Source organism: Nerophis lumbriciformis, linkage group LG13, assembly GCF_033978685.3.
Source record: "Nerophis lumbriciformis linkage group LG13, RoL_Nlum_v2.1, whole genome shotgun sequence".
In the NCBI taxonomy this organism is placed as follows: Eukaryota; Metazoa; Chordata; class Actinopteri; order Syngnathiformes; family Syngnathidae; genus Nerophis; species Nerophis lumbriciformis.
The window spans coordinates 8,507,912-8,535,071 of NC_084560.2; the positions used below are offsets into that span (position 1 = coordinate 8,507,912).

General features: G+C 41.9%; 1 protein-coding gene across 1 annotated transcript in view; it reads right to left on the reverse strand.

Annotated features, from left to right (window-relative positions):
- Positions 1-454: 454 nt before the first annotated feature.
- septin10 (septin 10) overlaps positions 455-27,160 on the reverse strand; it is a 46,099-nt gene continuing 19,393 nt past the window's right edge. Inside the window, exons 5-10 of the mRNA XM_061971745.1 lie at positions 19,800-19,961; positions 19,638-19,734; positions 11,012-11,180; positions 10,530-10,662; positions 10,275-10,453; positions 455-1,035 (exon numbers count right to left, since the gene is read on the reverse strand). Of these exons, the coding sequence (XP_061827729.1) occupies positions 1,020-1,035; positions 10,275-10,453; positions 10,530-10,662; positions 11,012-11,180; positions 19,638-19,734; positions 19,800-19,961 (756 nt within the window). The 3' untranslated portion in view covers positions 455-1,019. The remainder of the gene's footprint in view (positions 1,036-10,274; positions 10,454-10,529; positions 10,663-11,011; positions 11,181-19,637; positions 19,735-19,799; positions 19,962-27,160) is intronic.

The window sequence follows — 27,160 nt, forward strand, 5'->3', positions numbered from 1 at the left end:
GTTCAATATTCAATGCAAAACTTGTTTGGGTCCCTATTAAAAGGTTAATTTGTTCAACCTTGGCCAGCGGCTTTGTTTAGTTTTACATTTTAGCCCACTCTGTATTTGAGTTTGACACCCCTGTTTTATGTGAATGAGAGGCAAAATTCCAAAAAAAAAAAAAAGTGCAGTTCCCCTTTAAGAACAGTTTAAGACTGTTTGAATTTAATGATAGAAACCACTTCATGTTTGAACTTGAATGTTTTGGAGAAAAGTGGAAAAGAAAGAGCACAGTGGTTGAAAATCACTGTGCTAGCAGACACAATTAACTTAACAAAATAATAAAAACAACAGTATCAATTATAATTAAAAATATGATTTATAGTTTAATATTTTTAATCCAATACCGATTCTCCATCTGAAAAAGTAAAATTGTAATAAATAGACATTGACTGTGAAAGGACGGACATTCCTCTGTGAGTAACACTGTTTATTCCATAAATACACGTGTGGTACAAATATAAAAAGATTCCCTCCATCACGCATCGGTGTGTGTCAGCGCATGTACACATGTTTTGTTACAGGGTGCTGCACACACACACAAGGCACATGTAACACACATAAGGCACATGTAACAGAAACACACACACACACACACACACACACACGCACGTGTAAAGTGTAGTATCAGCACCGCTGAGTTTGTGTGTTGAAACGCTACAAAGTGCGACTAAAATGATGAGTCAGCACAGGAAGGCAATTTAACACGACGTATAAAAATATACTGTAGTGGACACGACACAACGCGGTTAAAAAAATTGGAATTGTAGAGTTTGTTTTTAAAAGTGTTTAAACGCCATGATGTGTTATTGAATATAATGAGTTTCTTTGTGCGGATGTACAAGATGAAAGGAGGTCCATTAAAGTAGGAAGACGTAGTGTTGCGAGAAGATCAAAGCTGACACGTAAAGAAGGTGATGATGTGTGTGTCCACTGACCACCAAGACCTGAATGGTGTCCCTGGTCAGACCGGAGGTTCTTCACATGAAGCCAGAACTGATGGGAGAAGAAACAAGATCTAAAATTAAAAAAACTGAGCAGAAAGATTCTCAATAATTCACACTCACAAAGCTAATATTGTCAAGAGTGGCAGTGTTGACCCTGGAACAGATTATTCAGTCCCTGCGAGAATTAATGTGCAAATTCAGCAAAAGCGCACTTTTTCTTGCCTTTTTGCGGTTTCATCAAATCACCGCAACTTTACTGCAAATTTGACTTTTTTTTAAATGATTGGAGCAACATGGTTGTTAACGTTTTTGAGAGCACCAAAGGGGCTTTTGGGTGTGTGCACGCATTGACAGTTCAGATTGATAATAATAATAATAATAATAATAATGGATTATATTTATATAGCGCTTTTCCAGGAACTCAAAACGCTTCACAGAGAAGTGAGAACCCATCATTCATTTTTACAACTAATTCATCCATCCATCCATCTTCTTCCGCTTATCCGAGGTCGGGTTGCGGGGGCAGCAGCCTAAGCAGGGAAGTCCAGACTTTCCTCTCCCCAGCCACTTCGTCCAGCTCTTCCCGGGGGATCCCGAGGCGTTCCCAGGCCAGCCGGGAGACATAGTCTTCCCAAAGTGTCCTGGGTCTTCCCCGTGGCCTCCTACCGGTTGGACGTGCCCTAAACACCTCCCAAGGGAGGCGTTCGGGTGGCATCCTGACCAGATGCCCGAACCACCTCATCTGGCTCCTCTCCATGTGGAGGAGCAACTCATTCATTCATCATTCATTCACCAGTGTGAGCGGCACCGGGGGCAAGGGTGAAGTGTCCTGCCCAAGGACACAACGGCAGCGATTGAATTAATGATCCATATACCACAAACTACGGATTATAAATTGCTACTTTTTTTCCACACTTTAAAGGGGAACATTATCACCAGACCTATGTAAGCGTCAATATATACCTTGATGTTGCAGAAAAAGGACCAAATATTTTTTTAACCGATTTCCGAACTCTAAATGGGTGAATTTTGGCGAATTAAACGCCTTTCTAATATTCGCTCTCGGAGCGATGACGTCACATCGGGAAGCAATCCGCCATTTTCTCAAACACCGAGTCAAATCAGCTCTGTTATTTTCCGTTTTTTCGACTGTTTTCCGTACCTTGGAGACATCATGCCTCGTTGGTGTGTTGTCGGAGGGTGTAACAACACGAACAGGGACGGATTCAAGTTGCACCAGTGGCCCAAAGATGCGAAAGTGGCAAGAAATTGGACGTTTGTTCCGCACACTTTACCGACGAAAGCTATGCTACGACAGAGATGGCAAGAATGTGTGGATATCCTGCGACACTCAAAGCAGATGCATTTCCAACCATAAAGTCAAAGAAATCTGCCGCCAGACCCCCATTGAATCTGCCGGAGTGTGTGAGCAATTCAGGGACAAAGGACCTCGCTAGCACGGCAAGCAATGGCAGCAGTTTGTTCCCGCAGACGAGCGAGCTAAACCCCCTGGATGTCTTGGCTCACACCGTCCCTTATGCCACCGAAGATGATCAAGAGAAGAATATCGACCCTAGCTTCCCTGGCCTGCTGACATCAACTCCAAAACTGGACAGATCAGCTTTCAGGAAAAGAGCGCGGATGAGGGTATGTCTACAGAATATATTAATTGATGAAAATTGGGCTGTCTGCACTCTCAAAGTGCATGTTGTTGCCAAATGTATTTCATATGCTGTAAACCTAGTTCATAGTTGTTCGTTTCCTTTAATGCCAAACAAACACATACCAATCGTTGGTTAGAAGGCGATCGCCGAATTCGTCCTCGCTTTCTCCCGTGTCGCTGGCTGTCGTGTCGTTTTCGTCGGTTTCGCTTGCATACGGTTCAAACCGATATGGCTCAATAGCTTCAGTTTCTTCTTCAATTTTGTTTTCGCTACCTGCCTCCACACTACAACCATCCGTTTCAATACATGCGTAATCTGTTGAATCGCTTAAGCCGCTGAAATCCGAGTCTGAATCCGAGCTAATGTCGCTATAGCTTGCTGTTCTTTCCGCCATGTTTGTTTGTGTTGGCTTCACTATGTGACGTCACAGGAAAATGGACGGGTGTATATAACGATGGTTAAAATCAGGCACTTTGAAGCGTTTTTTAGGGATATTGCGTGATGGGTAAAATTTTGAAAAAAACTTCGAAAAATATAATAAGCCACTGGGAACTGATTTTTTAATGGTTTTAACCCTTCTGAAATTGTGATAATGTTCCCCTTTAAACTAGAGATGTCCGATAATGGCTTTTTTGCCGATATTCCGATTCCGATATCAACCGATACCGATATATACAGTCGTGGAATTAACACATTATTAATGCCTAATTTTGTTGTGATGCCCCGCTGGATGCATTAAACAATGTAACAAGGTTTTGCAAAATAAATCAACTCAAGTTATGGAAAAAAGTGCCAACATGGCACTGCCATATTTATTATTGAAGTCACAAAGTGCATTATATTTTTTAACATGCCTCAAAACAGCAGCTTGGAATTTGGGACATACTCTCCCTGAGAGAGCATGAGGAAGTTGAGGGGGCGGGGTTTTTAGGGCGTAGCGGGGGATGTATATTGTAGTGTCCCGGAAGATTTATTGCTGCAAGGGGTTCTGGGTATTTGTTCTGTTGTGTTTATGTTGTGTTACGGTGCGGATGTTCTCCCAAAATGTGTTGGTCATTCTTGTTTGGTGTGGGTTCACAGTGTGGCGCATATTTGTAACAGTGTTAAAGTTGTTTATACGGCCACCCTCAGTGTGACCTGTATGGCTGTTGACCAAGTATGCCTGCATTCACTTGTGTGTGTGAAAAACCGTAGATAATATGTGACTGGGCCGGCACGCAAAGGCAGTGCCTTCAAGGTTCATTGGCGCTCTGTACTTCTCCCTACGTCCGTGTACACGGCGGCGTTTTAAAAAGTCATACATTTTACTTTTTGAAACAGATACCGATAATTGTGAAACCGATACCGATAATTTCCAATATTACATTTTAAAGCATTTATCGGCCGATAATATAGGCAGTCCGATATTATCGAACATCTCTACTTTAAACCCTGCGGCTAATAAATCGGTGCAGCTAACTCATAGATTTTTTTTTTAAACAACCAAAATGTTTTGTGTTCAATAGTTTTCATTTAACTCGAACAGAAACACTGAAAAGGTGTCTTATTGTTTGTAATATGGCGCCATCTTTTGGACAAGTTCGCTCACTGCAGATGCACTTGCAATTAGAGATGTCCGATAATATCGGCCTGCCGATGTTATCTGCCGATAAATGCTTTGTGAAGTGAAGTGAATTATATTTATATAGCGCTTTTCTCTGGTGACTCAAAGCGCTTTACATAGTGAAACCCCATATCTAAGTTACATTTAAACCAGTGTGGGTGGCACTGGGAGCAGGTGCGTAAAGTGTCTTGCCCAAGGACACAACGGCAGTGACTAGGATGGCAGAAGCGGGGATCGAACCTGCAACCTAAAGTTGCTGGCACGGCCACTCTACCAACCGAGCTATACCGCCCCACAAACTTTAGAATGTAATATCGGAAATTGTCGGTATCGGTTTCAAAAAGTAAAATTAATGACTTTTTAAAACGCTGCTGTACGGAGCGGTACTTATCCGGTATAAAACACGGACGTAGGGCATACTTGCCAACCCTCACGATTTTCCCGGGAGACTCCCTAATTTCAGTGCCCCTCCCGAAAATCTCCCGGAAAAACCATTCTCCCGAATTTCTCCCGATTTCCACCCGGACAACAATATTGGGGGCGTGCCTTAAAGGCACTGCCTTTAGCGTCCTCTACAACATGTCGTCACGTCCGCTTTTCCTTCATACAAACAGCGTGCCGGCCCAGTCACATAATATATGCGGCTTTTACACACAGACATATGTGAATGCAATTGCATACTTGGTCAACAGCCATACAGGACACACTGAGGGTGGCCGTATAAACAACTTTAACACTGTTACAAATATGCGCCACACTGTGAACCCACACCAAACAAGAATGACAAACACATTTCGGGAGAACATCCGCACCGTAACACAACAGAAACACAACAGAACAAATACCCAGAACCCCTTGCAGCACTAAACTCTTCCGGGACGCTACAATATACACCCCCCGCTACCCTAAACCCCCCCCCAACCTCCTCATGCTCTCTCAGCATGTCCCAAATTCCAAGCTGCTGTTTTGAGGCATGTTAAAAAAAATAATGCACTTTGTGACTTCGATAATAAATATGGCAGTGCCATGTTGGCACTTTTATCCATAACTTGAGTTGATTTATTTTGGAAAACCTTGTTACATTGTTTAATGCATCCAGCGGGGCATCACAACAAAATTAGGCATTAATAATGTGTTAATTCCACGACTAGATATATCGGTATCGGTTGATATCGGAATCGGTAATTAAGAGTTGGACAATATCGGAATATCGGCAAAAAAGCCATTATCGGACATCTCTAACCAAAATGTTTTGTGTTCAATAGTTTTCATTTAACTCGAGCAGAAACACTGAAAAGGTGTGTTATTGTTTGTAATACGGCGCCATCTTTTGGACGAGTTCGCTCACTGCAGGTGCACTTGCAATGCACTTCCTGTTTTAATGCCTCGAACTGGAAGTAAAACCGTCCATAGCGTTTCTACTTGTACGGATGTTTTCATTCATCACCCCAAGAAACATTTGTAAGTTTTACAATATAACTAAAACAATTCTTACTTACTAAAGCGTCCCATGTGTGATGTCTGTAGGAGTGTTTTCATGTATATTTATCGTAATGTAATCAAGCTAGCGTCGTTAGCATTGGCTAAGATGCCAACATGTGAGTACGAGTGTCTGTGTTAGTATTATTAACTTACAATAACATTATTTTTGTATTGTTTCAGTTTCACAAATTCCTCAGTAAATTCACCAAAACGTCATTGTGGAGTTATTGAGTCCGATTAGCTGATTGGAGAGCTAGCTTGCACAGCTAGTGGGTCCATGACGATGACTTCTGTTTTGTTTGATCAGACGTTTTACTGCCTTGTTACAGACATTGTTTGGAAACAATTAAGGTATGTAAATAAACACTTATAGAATATTTCTGTGTAAATAACTAATTTCACAATGTATATATCTGTGGCTAATATATGGAAAATTATTTTTTTCTTCTGAAATTAAGTGGGTGTGGCTTATATTCCGGTGTGCTCTATATGTATTGTTGCATTTGAACAACTGTATTGTTGATAATACAGGTAAATTATTGGTATTGTTCATTATCAATAGCGCTATTTCTATTGGTATTTGTATTGCTCCACTTGTAGTGTAATAAGGCTCATTGTCAATTCTGTATTATCATTTATTTCGCTAACTGTTTTGTTTGATCAGCCGTTTTACTGCCTTGTTACAGACACCGTTTGGAAACAATTAAGGTATGTAAATAAACATTTACAGAATATTTCTGTGTAAATAACTTATTTCACAACGTATATATCTGCGGCTAATATATGGAAAATTATTTTTTTCTTCTGAAATTAAGTGGGTGTGGCTTATATTCCGGTGTGCTCTATAGTCTGGAAAATACAATATTTGCCATAATAATTATAATTAACTTTTTCAAAACAAGTTACAGGTTAGAAAAGCTCATTTTGGGTTGCATAGAGATGTCCTAAAACCTCTTTTTAAAAATGTAATATTTAAAAAAATAATTATCAATCGATTTAGAATCGGGATGAATAAGAATCGCAATTCGGATGTGAATGGGTTTTACTAATAAGAAAGACTATTAATATTTCTTCAGCCATCTTGAATCAAACATCACATCAAAACGGAAGACAAGAACACGTTTTTCTTTTTTATGCATTATAACATGTCAATTAACGCTGGTAAAACTCAACTATTGAATTGTTAAAACACATTTTTTGCCCTTTGTAAGGATTATGATGAATTATTGACGTAAAGGGGAAGATATAAACATCCCATCAGTCTTCATCCCAGTGAGAGCAGACATTGTACAGTAAGTGATTGTTTTATTATGTTTGTATATATTGTTTAGCACTTAGCAATACTGCTACATGATGCTTAGTGTTTGACTAAAGCTGCATCTGTTTAGCACACAGCTTCTAAAACTTGTAGTTCATCCTCCTTATATTCAGGATCAAAAATAGAAGTTTCTGGATCGTCATTTGTCCCAAAGTAGTCTTTGTTGTCTCTCATCAAGTCTGCCGTGATTAGTAGTTATTGAAGGGAAAGTGAACGTTGTGATGCGTCTGGGAAATTAATACGCCGCCGTATGCTTAAAATGATCAAAATATGTGCCTAGTACATGTTATTATGAATGCTACTAGATACTACATATATACTTACAGTGTGTATATAAAACCTTGGAGGTTTTTGGATGTTCTTATAGGGCTTTATAGGCAGAATAGAGTGATTCACAGTAGCTCCATTGTTAGCTTACTTTTGCTAGCATTTATTTACAACGTAGAATGCATTAAAAAAATAAACCATGTTGTTTTACATAAAGATTGTGAATGATAGGCAAAATTCCAAAAATAAGTGCAGTTCCCCTTTAAGGACAGCTTAAGATTGTTCGAATGTCATGATAGAAACCACTTCCTGTTTGAACTAGAATGTTTTGGAGAAAAGTGGAAAAGAAAGAGCACATGGTCATCACGACTTACCGATCTCAGGGTGGTTAGAGTGTCCGCCCTGAGATCGGTAGGTCGTGAGTTCAAACCTCGGCCGAGTCATACCAATGACTATAAAAAATGGGACCCATTATCTCCCTGCTTGGCACTCAGCATCAAGGGAAAGTTTCAAGGTTTGGAATTGGGGGTTAAATCACCAAAAAATGATTCCCGAGGGCGGCCACCGCTGCTGCTCACTGCTCCCCTCACCTCCCAGGAGGCGGAACAAGGGGATGGGTCAAACGCAGAGGATAATTTCACCACACCTAGTGTGTGCGTGTGTGTGTGTGTGTGTGTGTGTGTGTGTGTGTGTGTGTGTGTGTGTGTGTGTGTGTGTGTGTGAGAGACTATCAGTGGTACTTTAACTTAAATGTATTACTGGGATATTGCACAACTTAACAGCAATACACTGCAAAAAGTCAGTGTTCAAAAACAATAATTTTTTTTTACAAAAATGGGGGGTATTTTATTGGAACTAAGCTAAATTATCTGCCAATAGAACAAGAACATTCGGCTTGTCAAGACTTTCCTAAACAAGTAAAATTAGCTAACCTCAATGAACCCAAAAATACCTTAAAACAAGTATATTCTCACTAATAATCTTGGTAGAAAAAAAAAGAGACCTTTTTGCTCAATATGTTGAAAAATATTCCTAAAGGGGAATATTATCACAATTTCAGAAGGGTTAAAACCATTCAAAATCAGTTCCCAGTGGCTTATTTTATTTTTCAAAGTTTTTTTCAAAATTTTACCCATCACGCAATATCCCTAAAAAAAGCTTCAAAGTGCCTGATTTTAACCACCCGTCCATTTTCCTGTGACGTCACATAGTGAAGCCAACACAAACAAACATGGCGGAAAGAACTGAAAGCTATAGCGACATTAGCTCGGATTTCAGCGGCTTAAGCGATTCAACAGATTACGCATGTATTGAAACGGATGGTTGTAGTGTGGAGGCAGGTAGCGAAAACGAAATTGAAGAAGAAACTGAAGCTATTGAGCCATATCGGTTTGAACCGTATGCAAGGGAAACCGACGAAAACGACACGACAGCCAGCGACACGGGAGAAAGCGAGGACAAATTCGGCGATCGCCTTCTAACCAACGATTGGTATGTTTGTTTGACATTAAAGGAAACTAACAACTATGAACTAGGTTTACAGCATATGAAATACATTTGGCAACAACATGCACTTTGAGAGTGCAGACAGCCCAATGTTCATCAATTAATATATTCTGTAGACATACCCTCATTCGCGCTCTTTTCCTGAAAGCTGATCTGTCCAGTTTTGGAGTTGATGTCAGCAGGCCAGGGAAGCTAGGGTCGATATTCTTCTCTTGATCATCTTCGGTGGCATAAGGGACGGTGTGAGCCAAGACATCCAGGGGGTTTAGCTCGCTCAACTGCGGGAACAAACTGCCGCCATTGCTTGCCGTGCTACCGAGGTCCTTTGTCCCTGAATTGCTCACACACTCCGGCAGATTCAATGGGGGTCTGGCGGCAGATTTCTTTGACTTTATCGTTGGAAATGCATCTGCTTTGAGTGTCGCAGGATATCCACACATTCTTGCCATCTCTGTCGTAGCATAGCTTTAGTCGGTAAAGTGTGCGGAACAAACGTCCAATTTCTTGCCACTTTCGCATCTTTGGGCCACTGGTGCAACTTGAATCCGTCCCTGTTCGTGTTGTTACACCGTCCGACAACACACCGACGAGGCGTGATGTCTCCAAGGTACGGAAAACAGTCGAAAAAACGGAAAATAACAGAGCTGATTTGACTCGGTGTTTGAGAAAATGACGGATTGCTTCCCGATGTGACGTCACGTTGTGACGTCATCGCTCCGAGAGCGAATAATAGAAAGGCATTTAATTCGCCAAAATTCACCCATTTAGAGTTCGGAAATCGGTTAAAAACAAATATGGTCTTTTTTCTGCAACATCAAGGTATATATTGACGCTTACATAGGTCTGGTGATAATGTTCCCCTTTAAATGAAGTAAATGCTAGTGCCATTATCTTGACATAATGATATGCGCTCGGCATCATGATTTTCTTTTTCATGCCTGAAGTAAGAAATTATTACTTTAAAAAAGTAGTTTTATACTTGTGAGTGTTGATGACACAGCTTTGCATCAGTTGATATTCTAGTTTCAAGCATGTTTTACTCAATATAGGTCATCAAATCTCAGCAACAAGCTGTAATATCTTACTGAGATCATTTAGGACCAAAACCCTTTAAAACAAGTAAAACACTAAAATAAAATCTGCTTAGTGAGAAGAATTATCTTATCAGACAGAAAATAAGCAAATATCACCCCTATTTGAGATATTTAATCTTACTTAGATTTCAGTTTTTGCAGTGTACCAGCAATGTCGTAATAGCGGTGTGGAGTTGTGCTCAGTCAGCATTTTATCGGGTGATGATGCAACACTTTAAAGCGCGAGCAGAGATAAGTAGGGCAGCTGAATGTCGGTTATGATCTCTGGGAGACCACACATGCATGAATGTACAACATCTATGGTATACAAATGCATATGGACCACATATTTGTGTATATAGAAATATGTCTTACTTCTTGCGGTCCTTGTCCTTCTTGCCGTTGGCGGTATAGCTTTGGGCCTGCATGAGTTGAGCAGCGGCGCGTCTCTTGCCGAAGGAGCTCTGGTCCTCCTCCAGGAGTCGCCTCTTCTCCTCCAGAGCGGACTTCTCCTCCGCGTGCATACGCTTCAGCTGCTCAAAGCGACTCTGCAGCTGCGGGACAACAACCAGACGGACTTGAGGGAGGACTTTCAGAGCGGCTTTGTTCACCCGACGTAAGGCTGCCCACCTCTCTCTCCGCATCCTTGAGCTCCGCCTCCTTCTCCTTGACCCTCTGCACAAACATCTGCCTCATCTCGTCCTCTCTCCTCTGGAGCTCCACCAGGAACTCGTGGCGCTTGGCTTCATAGGTTTGCTGCAGACTGCGCACATGTAGGAACACAAGCATAAACACACAGACAGACGAGGGGCCATCCACCAATTGTCAGCTACGATCGACGTAATGAGCACCCCTGACCTAACTGCTGTTTACCGATTATAGCATACAAGATATAAAAACAACTTTAGTTCCGAATTAAAGCATTGCAGTCACTAATACAAAAGTATTATCAAATAATTATGTAAAGAATATTAACAATTGACTTCAGGACAACACAGCCGCCTTGATGACTAATAATCGGTATCGGTCGAAGTCTAATACAGACAAACAGGATCATTTACTGGGATTTCAGATTCAGCTGTGACGTGGCTGCCCAGAGGTAAAGAGGTCACCTGACGGGCTTGCACTCGGGGCCGGTGTCTTTGAAGCCCATCTCCTCCAGCTTGCAGCGCCTGTAGAGCTCGTAGTGGCGGGTGTGCGTCTGCTCCCTCAGGTCCTCCATGTTGACGCAGATCAGCATCTCCCTCAGCTTCACAAAGTCGCAGTGGCTCTCGTTCTCCACTAGGAGTCACAGAGAAATTGTATTATGGCAGAGCTAAGCAAATACCGTATTTTCCGCACTATTAGCCGCACCTAAAAACCACAAATTTACTCAAAAGCTGACAGTGCGGCTTATAACCCGGTGCGCTTTATATATGGATTAATATTAAGATTCATTTTCATAAAGTTTCGGTCTCGCAACTACGGTAAACAGCCGCCATCTTTTTTCCCCGTAGAAGAGGAAGTGCTTCTTCTTCTACGCAAGCAACCGCCAAGGTAAGCACCCGCCCCCATAGAACAGGAAGCGCTTCTTCTTCTACAGTAAGCAACCACCCGCCCCCATAGAAGAAGAATAAGCGCGCGGATATTACGTTTCATTTCCTTTGTGTGTTTACATCTGTAAAGACCACAAAATGGCTCCTACTAAGCGACAGGTTTCCGGTTCATGAAAAGACGCAATCTCTCCATCCGCACACGGACTACTATTTCACAGCAACTGCCTAAAGACTTTCAAGAAAAGCTGGCTACTTTCCGTGCATATTGTAAAAACAAGATAGCTGAAAAAAAGATCCGGCCAGAGAACATTATCAACATGGACGAGGTTCCACTGACTTTTGATATTCCTGTGAACCGCACTGTGGATACAACGGGAGCACGTACGGTGAATATTCGCACCACAGGGAATGAGAAGTCATCCTTCACTGTGGTTCTAGCTTGCCATGCTAATGGCCAGAAACTTCCACCCATGGTGATATTCAAAAGGAAGACCTTGCCAAAAGAGACCTTTCCAGCCGGCGTCATCATAAAAGCTAACTCGAAGGGATGGATGGATGAAGAAAAGATGAGCGAGTGGTTAAGGTAAGTTTACGCGAAGAGGCCGGGTGGCTTTTTTCACGCAGCTCCGTCCATGTTGATATACGACTCCATGCGCGCCCACATCACGCTGGTTTTTAATATATTATTAAAGTTTGACTGACCTATCTGACTGTTTTTTTGACATTCCTTTAGCGCAGTTAGATGCGGCTTATAACACGGGGCGGCTTATATGTGGACAACGTTTTGAAATATGCCGTTCATTGAAGGCGCGGCTTATAACCCAGGGCGGCTTATGGTGCGGAAAATACGGTAGTTTGACTCCGGGGCCACATTGAGAGAAAAAATGTGTCTGGGGGGCCAAAGGTCCCTTTTTTTCTGGAACACTGATACCAAAAGTCACAATGTCCGATAGAGTTCTAAAAACGTTATGACAGACCACCGCAAAAAAACGGAATGGAATTTTACTGAATGAGACACCCAAAATCGACATTAAAATAAAGAAAGGAATTTACAATATTAACTATGAACAATAAAACACTGATTATTAACAACATATGAACATCGCTCCTCTTTTACTTCTAGATCGCTCCTTTTTTACACAACAAAAATGTAAAAAAACAGCAAAATATGAATGCAACGTGTAATAAACACCAACAATATGATATATTATCACTTTTATGCAGAAATGTGTTGTAAAATGTTTCTTCAGCATTTGTTCTTGAAAAGAAACCCCGCCCACTCTGCTTTGTTCCTGGTCTGAGCTGCTGTGACGTAGATTACCGTAATAACTATGTGGAGGGGGGCGTGGCCTGCGGGCCTGCCGCGGAACGAGGTGTGCAAGGACCGGCCTCGAAGACAGCGACAGGCGAGTAGACGGCCCAGGTGGACCTTGTTATCTAATCACCTGTCGCCTTTATTAGCAGCAGCCGGAACGAGACACGGGGTTGGAGTTGGGAGTTGGAGAGAGATAGAGTCACACGCACAGAGAGCGCACGGATCAACACGCCTGGATAAGACAGCTGAAAAGCAATCCAGACTGTTGAATGAAAATAAAAAGACTGTATTCAAACTGCCTACCGGGCTCACGAAGATCTATTGGACTCAGGAGAACCCTTGCAGCAGAGATCCGTTTACAAACATGTATAACACCCAAAAGTGTAGATTTAAACCTTTGAAATGATTTCTATAGTTCAAGACTTACAGTCATGTAAAATCAGCACTGCACATCATAATGGCGGCAACAGTTTTGATGTTAAAGGTCTAAAAAAAATGATCTAGAAAGTCCGGCGGGCCGGCTTGAAAATCTTAATATGGCATTTGGCTCACGGCCCGTATTTTACCCAGGTCTGTATTATGGGATGCTGAGCACGGAGAGTGTGAGGCTGTGCTCTCTAAAGTCACAAAAACTCCTTACAGTATATCTTCTCAAGAGACAATATAAAAATGACACTTGGATATACTATATAGCTGAGTTTCTCAGACTTTTTTCCAAGTACCACCATATTGACCAACATTAAAATACAATAGCATAGTAGGCCTAAGCAGTCATTAAAAACAAGGCAGAGGTTTTAATTAACTATTTAATATTTTGGCCACTTTAACATGACACACAGTTTGAACAGTAACACTGTTTGAAAATGTACTGAAGTGATTATTTGGCGTACCGCTAGATGAGCCGGTATTGCAGTTTGAGAATCCCTGCTTTAGGGTGGTCAGTGTACAGCTCCTGGTTTTTCAGTAATTGAACATGCAAACCTTTGGAAAATAAATATGTTTTAGTGCTTAAAGAATTGAAAAATATTTAACAGAGTTGACATAAATACATACTAGAGATGCGCGGATAGGCAAATATTTCATCCGCAACCGCATCAGAAAGTCGTCAACCATCCGCCATCCACCCGATGTAACGTTTGAATAGAACTGCATCCGCCCGCCATCCGCCCGCACCCGCCCGTTATATCTAATATAGACGATGCAAGGCATTAGTGAGGCACCTGCCAACTACTCCGGTTTTCCCGTAATTCGTACGGTTTTCATCAACCTATTCCGGGTTACGGGTGCAGTGATAAAAAATACTGTTTTTCATTAATTAAAAAAAAAAAGGGTGAAAACTACGCGAATTGCACCTTGTGCAGACAAGATTTTTCGATCGGACACGGAGGAATTAGCGATGTAAAAGACCACTTTGGGACAAAAAAACACAAGTCTAATGCTGTTGCTAGCGATACAAGTGGAAAACTTTCAACGTTTTTCGTCGCCCAAACAGATTCTTTGGATGTGATGAATGCCGAAGTTTTATTTACGGAGGCAATAATTGAGCATGGACTTCCAATCGCACTGGCTGATCACATGGGACAGTTACATGTTTGTAATGCAACCTTTAAAAATCATTACGCGGTGATCGCGGTCCCAAAAATAAACTTTTGTTGCATGATAATGTCCAGAAAAATTCGCTTTATATTACTATAGAGTCCTTTTAACGAATGAGTTTGATGGTTTATCACAAACCTTAAATGAAAGAAGTCCTTTGTTCGCACCATGCACCATGTTCGATGTCCCGGTTTTATGACTGTCGTAGACGTACACAGCGTCGCAGCTCTTGCAACTCACGTAGCCAGCATTGCTGGCATCCTGATTTACAACCTCATAAAAACGAGTCCACGCTGAACTTTCCTGGCCTTTTTTTTCCCTGGTCTTTAGTATTCCCTTTTTTAGTTTGTCGCGTACCACGTTTGCTGCCGGTGTTGCCATTTTTTTTTCTTCTTCTGATGTGGCGTGCTGCAGGTGCCTGTGGCTGCTGCAGGTGCCTGCTGATAAATAATTGCCTGTTTCAAAGAGTGCTGCTCGTTTTTCGTATGTGGCTAACAACATTTAACTATGTATATATATTTCCGAATTGGTTTAACTGCCACCCGCAAAAAAAAAAAAAAAAAAAAAAAATCTCATTAATCCGCCCGACCCGACCCGCGGCGCGGATAAAATCTTATTTATTTAAATGTCATCCGCCCGATCCGCGGATAATCCGCCGAATCCGCGGTTGTGTCCGCAAACCGCGCATCTCTAATACATACCCAATTCATCCAAATGAATCACTATGCCTGTTTTAGTCACTATGTTGTTTAGTCACTACAGTAATTACAACTTGTGTTTACATCCACAGGAACCACATGGGTTAGCCTACTCTATACAGTATTTACAACCTTACTAGTGTTCACTTCACAGCCACAGATGGTTCATCTAGTTATTGACATTATTTACAGTGATGTCTTATTGAGGAACCTGTGTGAAGTTGGCCCCCCTCATCATTTGTGCTACAAAAATGTTTTGTCCAACTATTATACCTTTATATTACCGTCTTATTATCTATAAAAAGGTGTGGGTTGGAGCGGCACCTTGTCAAAATCTCCCCAAACGTGTCCCAATCGTTTGTGTTACACATGTGCTCCATAATATTTTTGTCTATTATAGTTTTTATGTTATTTGTCAGAATAATTGTATCTAAGTTATCACAAAACTTTTGTGTTGCCATGAGTTCCCGGCGAGAAGACAAAAGCTGTCTTTGATCCTACCAAGAAGAAGGCTTGTAAAACTCCACGGTGTAGATGGGAAGCAACGTGAAGATGTTATGTTTCTTTGATGTATTGTAATCCACAGAAAGATTTTGTCTTGACCCGAGAACTACAAAGCGGAGAGCGGAAACAGGACCAGATTCCCCTCCAGGCGACCTTTTCTTTGAACTGTTTTTCGACCTTTTCTTTGAACCGACATTTTCTTTGAACTGTTTGTAATCATAGGCGATGGCTGTTTACGACCCTCGTCCCTTAGAAACAGCTGTTGCCATGTAATCAGGGAAAGTCCAAATAAAAGAGGAGGCGTACAATCTTTCGTCAGAGCGTGGTGAGACTGTGCAAGAGTACAGTCCAGACGTCTCTCCTCAATTGAGCCAAATTTAATTCTGTCTCTGTTTAATTCCTTGCTTCTTGTCTTGTTTAATAGATGTCATCAGTGTTTGAACCTGACATTATTATTCATAACCACCCCCATAACACAGAAACTATAATAGTAAAACCAAACATGTTTGCCGCAACCCCTTTTATGATTCATAACCAGCCCCCCCACCTTGTTAAAACTTCCCCAAACGTGTCTCAAATGTTTGTGCTGCAATTGTTTTGTCTAACTATCATAGTTTGTATGTCAATATTTTATAACTTTTATGTTGAAGTGTTATTATTCATGACCAGCCCCCCCAACTTTGTCACAATCTCCCCAAACTCGTCCCAATCGTTTGTGCTGCAAACATTGTTGTCTAACTATTATAGTTTTTGATGTTATGGGGCTGGTTCTAAATATTGTCACACTAGTAACATAACAAGTATAATAGTTAGACAAAAACATTTGGGACAAGTTTGGGGTGATTTTGACACGATTTGGAGTCTGGATGATATGACAAGTCAGAAAATGTATTTTAAAATAACTTCAAAACCGTAACAGCACAAACACACATTTTTACAGCACAAATGTAGCACAAAGGAATGACCGTAGGGGCTGGGTTATATATCGAATATACTCGATATATCGCGGGTTTGTCTCTGTGCGATATAAAAAATTACTATATCGTGATATTCGAGTATACGTTCTCACGCAGTTGCTTTTAGCTGCAGGCATTAATTACACTTAGGGATGTCCCGATCCAGGTTTTTGCACTTTCGATCCGATACCGTTGTTGTTTTTGCACTTCCGATCCGATACCGATACTGACCGATACTGGCCTATCTGAGCATGGATTAAAGTTTAAATTTATTTAGCCTACTTAGTTGTCAGAATCATGTTGAAAAGGGTTTTAGTACTCTTGATAACAACTAGCCAGCTGAATTAGGGGAGTTTGAATACTACACAATGGTTGGTAACAAGAAACTGACCTGTTTATTCAAGGATAAACACAAAATAGACAAAATTATACATGACGAACAGAAATGGCATCATTGAACTAGGGCTGGGCGATATGGCCTTTTTTTAATATTGCGATATTTTAAGGCCATGTCACGATACACGATATATATCTGGATATTTTTCCTTAGCCTTAAATGAACACTTGATGCATATAATCACAGCAGTATGATGATTCTATGTGTCTACATTAAAACATTCTTCTTCATACTGCTTTAATATATGCTACTTTTAAACTTTCATGCAGAGAAGGAAATCACAACTAAAAAAATCACTATTTTTTTCATACGGTGTTGATCTGGAAATGTTTGCCTCGGCATTTTGATGGTGTGGGCGTGTGGCACCGAATGGAGATACGCGTCTCGACAGACGTTGCAATATTTGAACAATGATGACGAAAACTGTTTTCTCTGTCGTGTCCGTGTGTCGAAAATTGTTATGCGCTTATTTTTTTATTTGATTTTGTGCGTGGCATAGATTTGCCGTTCGCAGAGGACGCTTGAGCAGTGCGCAATTGCACAGGCGCGCACCTTAGAGGGAACGTTGCTCGCACGGCTGCGCTAGCATCACAGCTAACATTAGCCATGCTGCTACCTCTCTGCTGGGAGAGGACGTATACGTATGTGACGTATGACGTGACAGTATGTGACGTATGACGTGACAGTATGTGACATGTGTAAGAAGGTGCACTCGCTGTCTGTGAGAGGGAGACACAGGAAAGAGTGAGAAGAGCCTGTTGTGTAGTGCCAGCAGCTAAAAGCAACTGCGTGAGAATCCACAGACCTGTGGATGTGTTGAAGGTGTGCTGGAAAATGCGGAACGGAACTTAGGGAGCAGCAGAAAAGTGGAATGTATTATTTAAATCGGTGCGTTGGAAAACACGGACTGGATTTTTTTTTTCTCAAAACTGGATCTGGATCGGCATTTTCCCCATGCCTTGCCGATACGCATTTTTTGGCAAATATCGGCGGCCGATCCGATCCAAATATCGGATCGGGACATCCCTAATTACACTACAGGCTTTTCTCACTCTTTCTTGTCTCTTCTTCTCACAGAGTGATAAAACAAGCGCACCTTCTTACATATGTCACATACTGTCGCACGTGCAATGTCATACTCCCTCGCCGAGCAGAGAGGTAGCGGCATGGGTAACGTTAGCTGTGATGCTAGCGGTGCGAGTGGTAATATGAGAGAAAGAAGGTGCGAATCTGGTAACAAATGAAGGAAGAATTAATTCCCAAGAAAAACAACAGGGGGTCCATCGTCTGGCGGTGGTTTGGCTTCAAGCGGGAAGATGTTGAACAGACATCAGTAATATGTCAAGTATGCGGCAAAAGCGTTGCTACAAAAAGTAGCATTACTGCTAATTTGTAGCATTGTTTGAAAAGTCACCCGCTAGAGAATGAGGAGTGCTTGAAACTCCGCATGTCAACATCTCCGACCGGTGCCACACCAACAAAATGCCTAAGCAACCGTTTCAAGATCAACACCGTATGAAACAAACAGAAGGAGATAACGTCCGCAGGAACCTACCACATAGCGAAGGACATACACTCTTTGATTTCCTATTATGCAGCTCATTTTTATTTGACAGTGTGGAGAATGCATATATGTTTAAGAGTCCTTTCTTTATTCATAGTCATGTTTGGTTTGCTAGTACTTTTCAATGTATACTCTGTATACCAGTTTCTCTTTGTCTACAGAGGTCTGTGTAGTGTTTTAGACATTGGAATGTGAAAGGGATACATCCCCCTCATCTTTTCAGTGTTGGGGAAGGGGGAGGCATTCCTTTCTGGGGGGACTGCTTTCCGATTCAAGAAGTAGTTTCTTTCCGTTTGAATGTTAGACAATCCCGAGATGACGGTATGACTGTATTGATGTGGGCTGGTCTCCTGAAGCTTCAGTAAAACTTGTTAATATTCCTATTCTGTCTTGATGGTCCTTCTTATTGTGCATATATGTCATCTGAAAGAACTTGGGATTGACCAGTGACTTGAATTCTCTGAGAGGGAATACTGGCCAGACGCAACAATTGTTATTGAAATATCTTGTGTGACAACATGCACAAAAGTGCACTTTGTTTTAAACTATTGGAGATAGGCTCCAGCGACCCCCCGCCACCCCAAAAGGGACAATCGGTAGAAAATGGATGGATGGATAGTGGCGTTCTGTACAAAAAGTGCACTTTAATTTAGTGTTGTTTTGATATGTCATCTTTGTGACATCATGCACAAAAGTGCACTAATAGCTTGTTTTAAAATGTCTCTGACAATCTTGCACTTTCTGTTTTGGAAATGACATGAATGTTTGTGCCACTGCTTAATAACTGTTTAATAAATACACTTTTAGTTGTGATTTCCCTCTCTGCATGAAAGTTTAAAAGTAGCATATATTAATACAGTGTGAAGAAGAATGTTTTAATGTAAACACATAGAATCATCATACTGCTGTGATTACATGCATCAAGTGTTCAGATATATATCGTGTATCGTGACATGGCCTAAAAATATCGAGATATTAATAAAAGGCCGTATCGCCCAGCCCTAAATGACCGTGTTCTTTTTTTTTGCAATGATAACAGAGCCAACTTCACACAGGTTACTCAGGAAGCCGCCTTCAAAATAAAAGGCCGAGCGTAACCTCTGGTGTGAGATCCACATGCAGCACAAGAAAAGTCGGTTTTGTTGCTAACATACGAATGCCAAAAAAACCCACCTTGGACCACCCCCCAGGGGTACTGGCGAGCCTTCACCATCTTGTTGCCGACGCAGACTTCTTCTGTGCAGCCCACAACAGCAAAGGGCAGGTGGCCCTACACGACACAACAAGAAGCGTATAGTAGAATGACAAATGTGCAGAAGATGTGCGCTCACTCACGTTCATGGCCGTGTTGACTTTGGCCACGGTCTCGTCGTCCAGGGGGAACTGGTAGATCTGGACGCCGTTGCTCACCAGCTCGCTCATGATTTTGATCTTGAACTTGTGCAGCTCGCTCTTGCTGATGGTGTCTGCTTTGGCGATGACAGGGATGATGTTCACCTACGCCAGAAGGAAACACCGCAATTCATAAAATACTGGCTTTGACATTTTGACAACCACAAAACAAAATATGTCAATAGAGATCTTTTTTTTTATTAGACTAACATTTGAGCTAGGGCTGCACAATTAATCGACAATCAGGTTTTAATTAGTGCGAGAACCAAACCGCAAAAGACAGAGTTTGTTTTTTTGTCCACCGTCACCGGCATTTGAGTGACAAGACATGTTGACCAATCAGAATCAAAAATGTTTAAGGAAACAGAAAGTTTGGATGTGCTGTCAGTACGCTAATAACAAACACTACTTGCACCCTGCAAAAAGTTTTGATGGTGACTAGACTTGGGCCGATAAGTCAATAACACAATTAATGGAACGATTAATACAAAACCCAAAACCAGTGAAGTTGGCATAAAAACAGAATACAATTATATGCATTTAAGGTTCGAACTGAGAAACTTCTTTTTTTTTTTTTTGCAAATAATCATCAACTTAGAATTTAATGGCAGCAACACATTGCAAAAAAGTTGTCACAGGGGCATTTTTACCACTGTGTTACATGGCCTTTCCTTTTAACAACACTCAGTAAACGTTTGGGAACTAAAGAGCTTTTCAGGTGTAATTCTTTCCCATTCTTGCTTGATGTACAGCATAAGTTGTCCGGGGTCTCCCTCGTGGTATTTTAGGCTTTATAATGTGCCACACATTTTCAATGGGAGACAGGTTTGGACTACAGGCAGGCCAGTGTAGTAACCGCACTTTTTTATTATGAAACCACGCTGTTGTAACATGTGCCTTGGCATTGTCTTGCTGAAATAAGCAGGGGCGTCCATAATAACGTTGCTTGGATGGCAACATACTGTATGTTGCTCCAAAACCTGTATGTACCGTTCAGCATTAATGGTGCCTTCATAGATGTGTAAGTTACCCATGTCTTGGGCACTAATACACCTCCATACCATCACAGATGCTGACTTTTCAACTTTGCGCCTAGAACAATCCGGATGGTTCTTTTCCTCTTTGTTCCGGAGGAGACGACGTCCATAGTTTCCAAAAACAATTTGAAATGTGGACTCGTCAGACCACAGAACACTTTTCCACTTTGTATCAGTCCATCTTAGATGAGCTCGGGCCCAGCGAAGCCGGCGGTGTTTCTGGGTGTTGTTGATAAATGGCTTTTGCTTTGCAAAGCAGAGTTTTAACTTGCACTTACAGATGTAGCGACGAATTGTAGTTACTGACAGTGGTTTTCTGAAGTGTTCCTGAGCCCACGTGGTGATGTCCTTTACACACTGATGTCGCTTTTTGATGCAATACAGCCTGAGGGATCCAAAGTCCGTAATATCATCGCTTACGTGCAGTGATTTCTCCAGATTCTCTGAACCCTTTGATGATATTACGGACCGTAAATGGTGAAATCCCTAAATTCCTTGCAATAGCTCGTTGAGAAATGTTCTTAAACTGTTCAACAATTTGCTCACACATTTGTTGACAAAGTGGTGACCCTCGCCCCATCCTTGTTTGTGAATGACTGAGCATTTCATGGAATCTACTTTTATACCCAATCATGGCACCCACCTGTTCCCAATTTGCCTGTTCACCTGTGGGATGTTCCAAATAAGTGTTTGATGAGCATTCCTCAACTTTATCAGTATTTATTGCCACCTTTCTCAACTTCTTTGTCACATGTTGCTGGCATCAAATTCTAAAGTTAATGATTATTTGCAAAAAAAAAAATGTTTATCAGTTTGAACATCAAATATGTTGTCTTTGTAGCATATTCAACTGAATATGGGTTGAAAATGATTTGCAAATCATTGTCTTCCCTTTATATTTACATCTAACACAATTTCCCAACTCATATGGAAACGGGGTTTGTACAGTATATGTAACAGCTGCAGCAAAAAAAAAAAAAAAAAAAAGGCAGTATAAAATAGAGAGTAGATCCAGCGAGAGCAGTGTTTTTCAACCTTTTTTGAGCCAAGGCACATTTTTTTCATAAAAAAAAAATACAGAGGCACGCCACCAGCAGAAAAGGTTACAAAATGTGAAACTCCACCAGGTTGTCGTGCCTTATTTTGAGTTTGTTGTTGGTTCCTGTGTGTAGTGCTTTAGTTTCTGTCTTGCGCTGTTATTTTGGTGACCCTTCCTGTTTTGTTGGTGTTCTGCTGTAGAAGCTTCACGCCTTCCTTTGAGTGCTATTGCCCGCACCTGCTTTGTTTTCGCAATCAAGACTACTTCAAGGCCTACTGAAATGCGATTTTCTTATTTAAACGGGGATAGCAGGTCCATTCTATGTGTCATACTTGATCATTTCGCGATATTGCCATATTTTTGCTGAAAGGATTTAGTAGAGAACATCGACGATAAGGTTCGCAACTTTTGGTCGCTGATAAAAAACCTTGCCTGTACCGGAAGTAGCAGACGAGTAGCGTGACGTCACAGGTTGAGGAGCTCCTCACATCTGCACATTGTTTACAATCATGGCCACCAGCAGCGAGAGCGATTCGGACCGAGAAAGCGACGATTTCCCCATTAATTTGAGCGAGGATGAATGATTCGTGGATGAGGAAAGTGAGAGTGAAGGACTAGAGGGCAGTGGGAGCGATTCAGATAGGGAAGATGCTGTGAGAGGCGGGTGGGACCTGATATTCAGCTGGGAATGACTAAAACAGTAAATAAACACAAGACATATATATACTCTATTAGCCACAACACAACCAGGCTTATATTTAATATGCCACAAATTAATCCCGCATAACAAACACCTCCCCCCTCCCGTCCATATAACCCGCCAATACAACTCAAACACCTGCACAACACACTCAATCCCACAGCCCAAAGTACCGTTCACCTCCCCAAAGTTCATACAGCACATATATTTCCCCAAAGTCCCCAAAGTTACGTACGTGAAATGCACATAGCGGCACGTGCGTACGGGCAAGCGATCAAATGTTTGGAAGCCGCAGCTGCATGCGTACTCACGGTACCGCGTCTGCGTATCCAACTCAAAGTCCTCCTGGTAAGAGTCTCTGTTGTCCCAGTTCTCCACAGGCCAATGGTAAAGCTTGACTGCCATCTTTCGGGAATGTAAAAGATGAAACACCGGCTGTGTTATCCGGCACAACAGTCAGGGGGTGCATTCTAGGGCGGGGGTGCGTTGTCCGGCACAACGCCTGCCGCAATACACCGCTTCCCACCTACAGCTTTCTTCTTTGCTGTCTCCATTGTTCATTGAACAAATTGCAAAAGATTCACCAACACAGATGTCCAGAATATTGTAGAATTTTGCGATAAAAACAGACGACTTAATAGCTGGCCACCATGCTGTCCCAAAATGTCCTCTACAATCCGTGACGTCACGCGCAGGCGTCATCATACCGAGACGTTTTCAGCAGGATATTTCGCGTAAATAAATAAACTAACCCGGCTGTATTGGCATGTGTTGCAATGTTAAGATTTCATTATTGATATATAAACTATCAGACTGCGTAGTCGGTAGAAGTGGGTTTCAGTAGGCCTTTAAGTTGTGCGTATGCTATCCTTCTTTGTGGGGACATTGTTGATTGTCATGTCATGTACGTATGCACTTTGTGGACGCCATCTCTGCTCCACACGCTGTAAGTTTTTGCTGTCGTCCAGCATTCCGTTTTTGTTTACTTTGTAGCCAGTTCAGTTTTACTTTTTTTTTTTGCATAGCCATTCCTATGCTTCAGTGCCTTTTCCTAGAGGGACTTTGCCTTTTGTTCATTTTTGGTTTAAGCGTTACATACCTTTTTACCTGCACGCCGTCTCCCGCTGTGCTCTGCATATTGGGATCATGACAAACCATCATCGACGCGTTACGACTTCTACAAAGCAATGAACTACCTGCTGCCACCTACTAATATGGAGTATTACATGGTTACCCTGCCGAGCTCTACACAGAACAGACACTAGACAACGGCACATTATTATAATTATTGATTTGCAAAAAAAAATGTTTTGACCAATTAGGTGAAGTTGCATAATTTCCCACCGGCACACCAGACAATATCTCACGGCACAGTGGTTGAAAAACACTGAGCTCGAGAGTAGGTCCATTATCTATTATCAAAAACCGTAGATGTTGGCAGGTATAGCAAATAGACGGATCAAGATTTTAACACACACTGTAGGTTGGAAAAACGAAGCAAAACAAAAAATAACTTTTTACATATTTACAGAGATTTAAAAAAAAGACGGATTTCCGACTATAGAGGGAAAAATCACATGCCTGCACTTTGATGCATTTGTATGTATAAAATATAAAAAGCCCTAATTTAAGCTGTTGAAAGCTTGCGTTTGTGCCATTTTCCTTCCTGCGTCATTCCCAGAAGTATGCAATCTTCAGCCAGTGAAGCTAACTAAGAGCAACATTTAAGTTTGTTGCTGCTCAACATTCCATCAAGGAGGCACAGCTAAGTGTCTTTAAGAATACATAAACTCATGAACCTAAACCATCGCTTGTCATCTTATTGTGTGTCACAGCCACCCCAAATTCCTGTTTTGTTGTGTGTGTGTGTGTCTGAATCATTTGGTGGCGCTGAAGAATGTTTTTTCTGCTGGGGATTCTGGGTCAGACCACACGTAGAAAAAAAACGCAGAGTGAAGGCAGCCTACAAAACACAATGAGATTTGGCAGAGAGCCTTTACCAACAAATGTCTCTTTTTGCGCCTGTCTGCCTCTCCATCTTTCGGTCTGCACAGTGACACAAAAGGACAACTCTAGTGTGTGCGTGGGCGAGGCGAATGCGACATTCCGGCGCTTTTTGTGTGTGACTCTTTTTCACAGGCAAATCCTGGGTTACTGGCACTTGCCGGCGGTTGACACACAGAGCCTGGGAAAGCTCTGGCCACCTCCAGACTGATGGTAGTGTTAGAATAATCATGTATATATTATCACACAACTTTTATGCTTAAGGGCCGTTGCTATAGTTATTATCAATTGTGCTGAAGTTGTACTTTTCTATCTGTGCAAAGGGACAGCTGGCAATCCAAAAGATTGCAAGTCGTCTGGTATCAGTGTTGTGTCCAGACTCGGCCTGCTGACTGCCAAGGCCGAACACCGCCGTGATGCAGACAGAGCAGAGACAAGGCGATATCGCCAGTGTCAACACATTTGCATTTCTTGTATAATCATATATTGTGTCTAACTGGAGCTGTCGAGATTAACCCCATTCCCTCAGCGACAGCTTCAGTGATGTAACCAGGGACCTCCCAAATAAATAGAGGAAGCACGTGGGCTAGACTTTAGAGCAGTGGTTCTTAAAGGGGAACATTATCACCAGACCTATGTAAGCGTCAATATATACCTTGATGTTGCAGAAAAAAGACCATATATTTTTTTAACCGATTTCCGAACTCTAAATGGGTGAATTTTGGCAAATTAAACGCCTTTCTAATATTCGCTCTAGGAGCGATGACGTCACAACGTGACGTCGCATCGGGAAGCAATCCGCCATTTTCTCAAACACCGAGTCAAATCAGCTCTGTTATTTTCCGTTTTTTCGACTGTTTTCCGTACCTTGGAGACATCATGCCTCGTCGGTGTGTTGTCGGAGGGTGTAACAACACGAACAGGGACGGATTCAAGTTGCACCAGTGGCCCAAAGATGCGAAAGTGGCAAGAAATTGGACGTTTGTTCCGCACACTTTACCGACGAAAGCTATGCTACGACAGAGATGGCAAGAATGTGTGGATATCCTGCGACACTCGAAGCAGATGCATTTCCAACGATAAAGTCAAAGAAATCTGCCGCCAGACCCCCATTGAATCTGCCGGAGTGTGTGAGCAATTCAGGGACAAAGGACCTCGCTAGCACGGCAAGCAATGGCGGCAGTTTGTTCCCGCAGACGAGCGAGCTAAACCCCCTGGATGTCTTGGCTCACATCGACCCTAGCTTCCCTGGCCTGCTGACATCAACTCCAAAACTGGACAGATCAGCTTTCAAGAAAAGAGCGCGGATGAGGGTATGTCTACAGAATATATTAATTGATGAAAATTGGGCTGTCTGCACTCTCAAAGTACATGTTGTTGCCAAATGTATTTCATATGCTGTAAACCTAGTTCATAGTTGTTAGTTTCCTTTAATGCCAAACAAACACATACCAATCGTTGGTTAGAAGGCGATCGCCGAATTTGTCCTCGCTTTCTCCCGTGTCGCCGGCTGTCATGTCGTTTTCGTCGGTTTCGCTTGCATACGGTTCAAACCGATATGGCTCAATAGCTTCAGTTTCTTCTTCAATTTCGTTTTCGCTACCTGCCTCCACACTACAACCATCCGTTTCAATACATGCGTAATCTGTTGAATCGCTTAAGCCGCTGAAATCCGAGTCTGAATCCGGGCTAATGTCGCTATAGCTTGCTGTTCTATGCGCCATGTTTGTTTGTGTTGGCTTCACTATGTGACGTCACAGGAAAATGGACGGGTGTTTATAACGATGGTTAAAATCAGGCACTTTGAAGCTTTTTTTAGGGATATTGCGTGATGGGTAAAATTTTGAAAAAAACTTCGAAAAATATAATAAGCCACTGGGAACTGATTTTTAATGGTTTTAACCATTCTGAAATTGTGATAATGTTCCCCTTTAACCTGGGTTCGATTGAACCCTAGGGGTTCGGTGAGTCGGCCTCAGGGGTTCGGCGGAGCCTCCACCGCGGAGGTCAAGACACACCCGACTCATCGTGTAAATAAAAACTTCTCCCTTTCGGCATATTATGGCTACCACCAAACAATGTTCCCCCTAATTTTCCATCTGATTTGCAAGTGTGTAATTTGTTGCGAGTTCATGCACTGTGTTGGTTTTGTTCTTTGAACAAGGTGATGTTCATGCACAGTTAATTTTGTGCACCAGTAAAAAAAACATAACTGTCTTGAATTTGAAAAAAAAAACAATTGTATTTTTCATTAAAGAAGGGTTCGGTGAATGCGCATATGAAACTGATGGGGTTCGGTATCTCCAACAAGGTTAAGAACCACAGCTTTAGAGCGAAGTTTAGATCTGTAACTAGAGTACAGCCCAAATAACGTCTTTCCTCAATTGAGCAAAATGTAACTCTGTCTCTGCATGATTCCTTGCTTCTCGTCTGTTTTAATAGATGTCATCAGTGTTTGAACCTGACAGGTAGGAGCTACTGAACCAGTTGCACTGCAATCACCTTCCTGAGCGTGTTTAATCTG